Source organism: Sinocyclocheilus anshuiensis, unplaced genomic scaffold (assembly GCF_001515605.1).
Source record: "Sinocyclocheilus anshuiensis isolate Anshui unplaced genomic scaffold, SAMN03320099.WGS_v1.1 scaffold222, whole genome shotgun sequence".
Classification (NCBI taxonomy): Eukaryota; Metazoa; Chordata; class Actinopteri; order Cypriniformes; family Cyprinidae; genus Sinocyclocheilus; species Sinocyclocheilus anshuiensis.
The window spans coordinates 913833-923820 of record NW_015542408.1 but is presented as its reverse complement, the minus strand read 5'-3'; the positions used below and the strand labels follow the sequence as shown (position 1 = coordinate 923820).

Sequence of the window (9988 nt, the reverse complement as noted above, 5' to 3'; positions counted from 1 at the left end):
ATATATGTGTGTGTATGTATTTTTTTTCTTTTTGGTAAATATATTTTTTCAAACTACACAAAACGTAATTTCTTTGATGAGGGCTAGTTGGTTTGCTCTCAACTAGAAATAACACTAGTAGACAGAGGCTACGATGCTATATGGGCACCTTCATCTTGGGAATGGAAAGGGTTAACAATGAATTTCTCATCTGTATGGCTTTGCCCAGCTACTGTACATGCTGAGTTTTAGTGCACTGTAAGGCCCAGACAGGGTGCCGGTGGGGTCCGGGCCTGTGTAGACCTGTAGGGACAGAGCCATTGCCTGTTAAAGCTGCTGTTGAGGAAAGGTGGGACCACTAAAGTTCAACAGGGGCTTCTTACGTTCTTTCCTTCTCTCTCTTTCTCTGCCAACTAAAGCGTCAGCCTCTCCAGAGCTTCACGCACGCTCCCCGTGGGTGTCATTTCAGGATACCACGCGTCGATTGGGTCATTTTTTCATTCTTTCCTCAGTTACTTCTTGGAGTGTCATCTGAGGCTTTTCTCTCAGCTTCCCACTCGCAGGAGTGTCTTATTCCAGACTCCTGGGAATCTTTTCAATGGGGCTCTGTCCTTCACATGGAAGCGTTTCCACTGGTCATTAGGTGGAATGCTGTTTGGTTTAGCCATACGGTAATTCTCCTCTCTTTCGTTCTCTTCCCCTCCCTGTCCTTTCTCCATATCATTGATGCTCTGTATTTCTCTCCACCCACTACTCTGCTGAATGCATTAGATCTTGGGGAGCCCGTTTAAGGAAGTGTTTGCTAAAGTAGCGTTGAGGGGGATGATCTCAAAAAGAAGGTATGTGTCTAACCAGCGTCGTTTCGGATGCAACGCACCCCAGTCGGAAACTGTGCATTCTTCTGTTGGACCTGTGGTATGCCAGCACATTCCGCACTGCTGAGCTGGAGCAAGCAGCCAGAGGGATGGGTGGGGCCTCTCTCTCTCTCTCTCTCTCTCTCTCTCTCTCTCTCGTTCTTTCTCTTCTCACTCTCTAGCCACTTTTTCCAAATAGGCCATTTTTCCTTTCCCCACTTTCCCTCCTGGAAAAATCTTCTCGATGCAAGTTCGTACTGTGTCCACAGACCAATTCCAAAGTTGTTTTTTCCCCTCATAAGTGGAAAAAAGTACAGACAGACCTCATTTTTAGACCTTCTGATGTGTTATACAGCAGGTTTGGTTCCTGTGTCTGGTGCATATTGGCATTATTTGTGAATCTGAGCTGAGGTTGTGTGTCTCCCTCACAAGCGATTTAAAAGCGGTGCATCATCGTCCTAGGAGCACATTGTGTCCTTACTGTGTTGACTCAACAACTATAAAAAAGGAATGATCCCATTCTAAACCAACTCTTGCTGTGTTTGTTGTGCTAACAAGACAATGGTTGAGCCCAGGATCACCATGGATGCAGCCACATTATGAACTTTACCAAGAGACACCATGTTATTACCATAATATTGTTTTTACAACTGTAAAAAACTCTGCTTTGTTAGTACTGCTCAAGTACTTTTAGTATGTAATCTACCGTTCAAACCTTTGGGGTCAATATGATTTTTAAAAATATATTAAATTGATCAAAAGTGACAGTAAAAACATTTATACCTGCAATGTTTTCTCAAAAGATTTATCAAAAATATGAAAAATCATGATTCCTCAAAAATATTGAGCAGCAAACTGTTTTCAGCATTGATAATAATAAGAAATATTTTTTGAGCAGCTTTGCAACCACTGGAATAAGTTATATTTTAAATTGTAGTAATATTTTAAATATTACTGTTTTACTGTATTTTTGTGTGATGCTCTTATTTTGTTTTGAGCTTTATCTTGTAAGAGATTTGAAGGGAATTTATAGGTGACATGATTTAGTCCATCTAAAAGTACTTTAAACCACATTTTCATATTATAATTGTGCATGTAGTTTTTATGACCTCATATTAATTTGGAAGCTACATGGAATATTTTTGTTTCATTTATCACACTGCAGAACTATTTAAAATAAAGAGGCAAAAAGCTGATTGAAAAGTTGCGAAAAAATAATTATAATATAATATAATATAATATGTGTGTGTGTGTGTGTGTGTGTGTGTGTGTGTGTGTGTGTAATTTAAAGTATAATTTAATCAGTACAATTTTTATTTTCATTTATCACACCGCAGGACTATTAAAAATAAACAAAAAGGTAAAAAGTTGATATATATAAATACTTTTATGTAATTTAATCAGTATAATTTAATGCTTGTATATGAAATATTTAAAAAGTACCATATAAATGCAACTGTAACATGGAATTACTATCTGATATATCAGTATTTTTTGTAAAGGAGCAAAGGTGACAGCGAGGTCGCAAAAGCAGCCTCTGATCCCTTGTCTTTCGCTGACCTTACTGTGTGCAGTGTGTCAGCACAGGGTGTGTGGTTCAGCTGATGCAGTCTCTGGTGGTCTCATATAAATAGGGTGTTATCGCCAGTCCACCGGTGTTTGGAGTCGGTGTTGTGGCCGTCCTGTTTTTAGCACGAGAGAATCATGTGTCTGACAAACACATCTCCTCCCATGCAGACGTGGGCGTGTGCATGACTGTTTGTATGACTGTGCGTGTGTTTTTATCAGCCGCCAATTGTGTCCCTAGTGTTAATGGAGCATCTGGTGGCATACGATGGGGGGTTGAGTGTTATTGAGGCGTGTATCCAGGTCAAGAGGGGCACTGATGCTGTTACAGCGGCCTGCAGGGGGTTTATGTTAACTCTCATTAAAAGTGACGCAAAGTTCATCTAATTAAAAAGGGGAAAACATCTGTCTGCGTATGGACGGCTGAATGGTCTCTAATGTGCACTGCTTGGGTTTAACCACCCATCTCTGTCTGAACAGCATGTCTGTCAGTGTTTCTGTTTGTTTAATGTCTGTTGATGTAAAAGGATAATTGTGTTCCATTCACAACACAAGATTATTTGCTTCATATGTAACATCTCATATAGCCTAATCAGTAAGCAGGAATTTACATTGAGTAACGAATCAGTTGAATAAATGATTCAGTGACTCATTCATAAAAAAGTTTGTGTTTTGAATGTGTTTTTGAACAAATCTGTTTAACGCTTGATTCAGTGACTTGTTTTTAAAGGCAGTGGCTGAATTTGAAGTAGCATACTAGCATACTACTCTTACCATTTCTGACATTTCTGACTTTATATGTAAAAATTACATCAAAATAACCAATTCAGCCAGTCACTTGTTTTGTTTCTGAACGAATCTGTTTTGAACGAATCAGTTGATTAAGTGATTCATTGACTCACTGATAAAGACAGACAGTTTCATTCCAGTGTAATAACATTTCATATATAAAGTATATATATATATATATATATAATAGACCCCAAAATTGTGAATGGTAGTGTAAGTGGGCAAGTTTTGTTGGACCTTCCAAAAGAAGAAAATGATATCATGAACAATTATTTGCATTATCAATTATCAGTTCTCTCAATGTGTTTTAATTACATCATGCCATTATTTTCTTAGTCTGTTTCCAAAACAGTGCATACAAATGATTAATGATTCAGTGTGAAGCTTATAAAAAAAAATGAATTTCTGAATTAATTGCTGATAGCCGTAGCGCGCCGACATATAGTGCCTTTGTGCTACAGGCTTCCCGAGATCGAATCCCGGCTTGAGGACCTTTCCCGATCCCGCCCCCCTCTCTCTCTCTCTCCCACTTCACTTTCTGTCACTTCTACACTGTCCTATACTAATAATAATTAAAAAAAAAGTTGTCAACAATTTCTGAATGAATCAGTAATTTTGAATGAATCAGTTTATTGAATTTGTGACTCATAAAGACAGTGGTTAAATTCAAAATAGCATGTTAGCATACTAAATTGTAGGAATAGAATGATGGTATGATATTAGATTAGATATTAGATTAGCCCCCTCTTTTTCTGCTTTTAAGTCTGCTCTAAAGACATATCTATTCTCTCTAGCTTTCAATACCTCTTGATCATTGGTTTAATTGTTGTTTTGTTATTGTTGGGTTTTAAATGTAATAGTCTTGTTTTATTCATTCAGAGTTTTTATTCTATTCTGTACAGCACTTTGGTCAATTTGTTTTACAAATAAATAATGTATTGTAGTGTATTGTATGATATTCTGAAATTAGCAGTCACTTATTTTGTCCCTGAATGAATCAGTTTTTTGAACGAATCAGTTGACTGAATTCATTGACTTCCTCATAAAGTTTAGTGAGGCTCAGGAGGAATAGTTTCTCAGTGTTTTTGCTCAGGCCTCGCTCCTCTGGAGTAGTTTGTGTACTCAAACATTGTGCTGTTGAAGAGCAGCTTCTATTTTAATCCAATCGGAAGGTTAAGTGGAAGGGGCGGAGGAAATACAAATTACGACCGAACGCAGGGATGTTTGAAAGCTCTGTTTGCTGAGAGCAGGCGCCACGTGGAGTTCACTAGAACGCAATGTTTTACTGTGTAAAAATTACTCAGTGGAGCCTTAAAGAAGGGCTTTCCTTAGACTGACCGCTGTGAATCAACTGTGATTCACAGACTCCCTGCAGAATGTTGCCTTCACTACGTTTCTAATCATTAATCATACGAATTCTTTTCGTTAATCATTTGACAGCACTAATATATATATATATATATATATACTGTATGATTATTTTACATTTAGATGACCTTTAAAGTCATCTAATGCTCACTTGAAGTTCATCTTAAAAATAATAATAATAATTTAATAACACTTTTAAATTATAGTGATGTGATGCCTAAAAGAAATTCTAGCAAATCATGTAAAAAACAGTTTATTTGAGTGTTTTTGTTTGTTTATTTGTTTTGTTTTTAGTATTTTATTTTATTTTATTCAGAAACAGTATTCTTATTGTTAACTAAAACTATTAAAAATAGTTTTAGGTAATTTAATTAAAGCTAAAAGAAAATATACGTTTTAGACGAAAAAAACCTAAACGATAAATTAAAATTGTTGCCTTGACAACTAACTAAAATAAGTTTAGGTTGTAGTCCTATAATTACTAAAACTGATATAAAAATAAATGTAAACTATAAAGTAATATTTCTTAAGATCAACAACTAATAATAATGACAAAAGCACATAACATAATTACTAAAACTTGAACTCAAATTAAATGAAAACTGAAAATATCAAAATAAACACTAATTCAAGATAGTATAATATTTTGTAAATAATACTAAAATAACACCGTTTAGATGTGATATCGAATTTTAATATCTGACATGGTTGTTAATCAGTCAGTTTTGGCCAGCAGTTTAATATTAGTGCATCTCAAAATGAGTTTTGCTATGTTCAGAAATGTGTCAGACTCAGAACGTAATGCAAGTACACAAAAAACTGTCACCGTCAGTAAAATTTAATTTGCATGCGTGGCTGACACATGATTTTAGCAATATCTGGTGGGTCTGTTCTTGCAAAATATCAGATGTAGGATTCAGCGATGAGCCATAAAGGAAAGGGATAGTGTGAGAAAGGTCCGACGTCTCTCTGGAAGCTCTGCGATCGGATCCTGAAGGAAGTGAATGGGGGGATGGTGGCAGAGGAAGTCAGAATCCTTGAGATGAGTAAGCTGCATTGTTTTAGCAGCAGCACTCCCTCTGTATCCAGCTGGATGGGTGGAGCGAAGGAAGAAGAACTGTGTAATGATGGAGGAGTGTGGGAGCCATAGAGGAGCTGGCAACCGCTGAGGTAGAGCAGGACGCTGGCCAAGTTGAATGCTGGGCTCTAATTTTAGTAGAGGAGTGTGCCTGAGGGTCATGAGGACTTTATTACCAGATAAACTCATCACAACCTTTGGCAAAGCACAAACTGAACCGCGCTGAGTGGTGACACATAGTGGTGGACGTGTAACCTTCTCTCATCACTCATTGGATGTAATTTATGAAGAATTCTCTTGTGTTTCTGACTAAGCAGCACTTTAATCTAATTTGTTTTTTTTAAACTTTACATATTTCTTCACATCTTGTAAACGTTGCACATCCCTGTAAAGGAATAGTTCACCCAAAAATGAAAATGTACTCGCCCTCAGTCTATCCAAGATGTAGATAAATTTGTTTCTGTATCAGAACAGATTTGGAGAAATGTAGCATTACATCACTTCCTCACCAGTGGATCCTCTGCAGTGAATGGGTGCCGTCAGAATGAGTCCAAACAGCTGATAAAAACATCACAATAATTCACACTCCAGTTCATCAACTAATTTCTTGTGAAGTGAAAAGCCGCATGTTTTTAAATGAACAAATCCATCATTAATGCATTTTAACTTTAAACCGTCACTTCTGGCCAAAATACCAGTCCAAAATCCATAATAACACTTTCTCCAGTGAAAAAGTCCATCCCCTGTTGTCCTCTTACATCAAAATCCAACCACATATTTGTTTTCACTGTTTTCACTTTTAAACGGTGCTTCATCGGTGCATATTATTTCTCTCCTGATTCAGATGAGAGTACTTTTGTCTTGCTGGAGAAACCAATATTATGGATAGAGGACTTACATTTTGAGCAGAAGCAATGGTTTGAAGTTCAAAACGCTTTGATGAATTTGTTTATTGCAAAACACAACTTTTCACTTCACAAGATGTTAATTGATGGTCTGGAGTCATGTTTATTACTTGTGGATTACTGTGATGTTTTTATCAGCTGTTTGGACTCTCATTCTGACGGCACCCATTCACTGCAGAAGGATCCATTGGTGAGCAAGTGATGTAATGCTACATTTCTCCAAATCTGTTCTGATGAAAAAACAAACTCATCTACATCTTGGATGGCCGGAGAGTAAGACAAGTTTCTGCTCATTTTAATTTTTGGGTAAACTATTCCTTTTAACACCACCTGTTTTTAAGTGGTTTGTGATTGTGGTTGCACACACATGGTCTTAATTAGTATTGACTGAGGATATGAACTTGATCAAATGTACACTATTTTATTGTGCTTTGTAATAAATGGATGTTGATTTAAAATCTGGGTAAGTAACTGAAAAGTTGTGGGTTTGAATAGCCTCATAAGTAAAGGACCACCAGGAGGTGTTGACTGGGTTTGTCTGCTTGCCCTCTAGAATCCCGGTGGCCCATCAGTAAAAATGGAAGTGCCTGAAAAAGACTCCCAGAGAGACACTTAATCATCAGTCCACAGTCGTCCTCAAGTCTATGCGCCTGCTTCTGGCATGACACTGGTATGAGGTCTAAACAAGCATAGCTTCATGCTAAACATGACAGAAGACCGCTGAAACATCTCTACTCGTACACACACTGATGAAACCTTTAGGATCCTGTTTTATTAATGCTACAATCATTGTCATTTTAAACTACAAAATGTTTCTCTTGATCTAATGGTAATGTTTATTTTCTGTATTTGTGTACTGGTGAAAACATATCAGGGTCACATTTTATCCCAAAGTCAGAAGAAAATGACACTTTAAAAATGTTATTTTACATTTTAGTAATTTAATTTAATATTGTCAACATTAAAGGCAGGACAGAGCATACTACAATGATGTATACATATTTTAGCGTTTAAATAATATATAATTATTTTTGCATATGCTATTAAAATTACATTTTTCTTTTCATTGTAGGTTAATATGAAAAAAACAATTGTTCCTAAAACTAAGCAATTTCTTTAGGAAAACAATATCTTTCTTTTGATTTTGGGGTGAAATAGAACTGGACATGCTGTTGACAGCTTTCATGAGATTATGATCATATATCATTAGGCCTACAAAAAAGATGTTTTTGGATACCACTTGTGCCTCTATGTCCAAAGTAACGACAGACCCAGAGAATAAATGAGTCATAGACGTGATGTAGAAGTTCACTCTGTGGCCGGCGTTCTCTATTATTGGTGGTGGACAAAGCCTCTGCCGTGACCTCAAAGTATCTATAGTTCCTACAGTTCATTTGTGAGGCGTGTTACAATAGGTTGCATGACCCTGGTTATGAATAGTGTCCTCACCAAATGCTTAAAATGCAGCAGTTATTTTAAAGGAAGAGTAAAAACAGGGATGACCTGTCCATGTTATTTCATCCAGGCATATATCACTGTGTACCTTCCATGCAATGCAATAAACCATATCTATCCCATGTTAAACTCCTATTTTATTTTATTTTATTTTCTGAGAATTTATGCCAAACTTACAATTCTATTTATTTTATTTTATTTTATTAAGGTGCTCTTTCTGCAAACTTGTGCTAAGCTTCGAATTCCACTTATTTTATTATATGATTTTATTTTAAGGTGACCTTTTCTGTGAAAATAAAATGTGCTAAACTTTTATTTTATTTTATTTTATTTTAAGATGTTCTTTCTGTAAACGTATGCAAAACTTTGAAGTTATTTTTAATTATATATTTATTGTATATTATATATTTATTTAATTTTATTTAAGATGCTCTTTTCTGTAAACTTCCATGTTAAGATGCTAATTCTTGTTTTTCTTATTTTGCAGTGGTGATCAGTCAGTGGCAGAGTGAGCCGAAAGAACGGGTTATCTCTCTGGTTCTGACCCACCTGCCTCTACTCAAACCGGGCAACGTTGAGGCCAAGGTGGAGTACATGAGTCTCCTGCCGAAGATCTTGGGCCACACCATTGAACATGGCCGGCACTTAGAGGAAAGCAGGCAGCTTCTGTCCTACGCCCTCATCCACCCCGCAACCTCCCTCGAGGACCGGGGGAACCTCGCCCTCTGGCTCAACCACCTGGAGGAGCGGGCGGCCGCCCGAGGAACTGGAGACTCCCTTGAGCGCGCGCCTTCATCCCACCATGGGCAGCCTCCACACCTCTATCCCCACCACCAGCGCTACGGGTCGGACGACCGTCTGAACGGCTGGCAGGGCTCGAGGGACTCTGGGCTGGGAAGTTGGCAGCATCAGCAGCAACAGGGCTGCGAAAATGGGCACCTCTCACTGTACCCATCATCCTCTGTGCCCTCCACTATCAATGCTGTAGGTACAGGCTGTGGGACCAACACAAGTGAGTGGGCTATTCTTCACTTTCGGCTTAACGTGGGATGCCGTCTGTCTCCCATTGCTTAGTCTGTCCATAACCACAGGTGTTTCATATAAGCTAGCTGCTATTTTGTCTGTTTCGTCTTTGGCAAGTGCGATTAAAACAGCTGCAGATCCAGACTAGCAAGATGTCAAATCTTTCAACATTGATATTATTGTGACCCTCTCAAATCCCCACTCATATCCTCCTGGACAGTTCAGATGTTGTACTAATGACTTGAAGTTTATCTCTCAGATGTAAGAGCATTCAGAAGTACGATAGCCCACGAAATGAGAGGAAAAAACATGTATTTGCGGCACTGCTGTGCTGTGGACGTAACAAAGATATTCAGATTGAACATATCTGTGGTCAGAGCACGATATTTCCAGCTAAGAATGCAAGGGTCTTTTTTTCTGATGAAGGAGACAGCTGAGGATATAAATAAGGGCACATTTAAAGCACTGCTCCACCAGATCCTCTTTATTTTTGACTACTTAAGAGTACTTAACAACACAAAGGACTGGTTTCACAGCTCACCTCCAGCAGCCTCAGGATGTAGGCTTTAAAAATATTATCTTATCTGTCCACTGGACAAATACTGCTGTTCCGTTTGGCTTATTGTGTTAAACGGTTTAGGGTAACCCTCTGTTTCATGTAAACTAAGGCTGCATATTGATACAGATTTCCTGAATTCAGTTTGATTCAGATTCACAAGCTTTCATTTGTATTTAATTGCAATTTGGATTTGATTCAATTCTGACTCATTTGGGCATTTACCAAAAACAACATTTTTTTTCATTTTATGCCCAAAAAAACTACCTTCCAACATGCTAAAAATTAACAACATGGCCTACACTATTGCTATTTATATTTAAAGGGGTCATATGATGCTTTTTTAAAGATCATTATTTTGTGTATTTGGTGTAACAGAATATGTTGACATGCTTTAATGTTCAAAAAACACATT

General features: G+C 37.5%; 1 protein-coding gene across 1 annotated transcript in view; it reads left to right on the top strand.

Moving 5' to 3' along the window:
- samd4a (sterile alpha motif domain containing 4A) overlaps positions 1-9988 on the top strand; it is a 50086-nt gene that overhangs the window by 18620 nt on the left and 21478 nt on the right. Inside the window, exon 4 of the mRNA XM_016492398.1 lies at positions 8482-9006. Within this exon, the coding sequence (XP_016347884.1) occupies positions 8482-9006 (525 nt within the window). The remainder of the gene's footprint in view (positions 1-8481; positions 9007-9988) is intronic.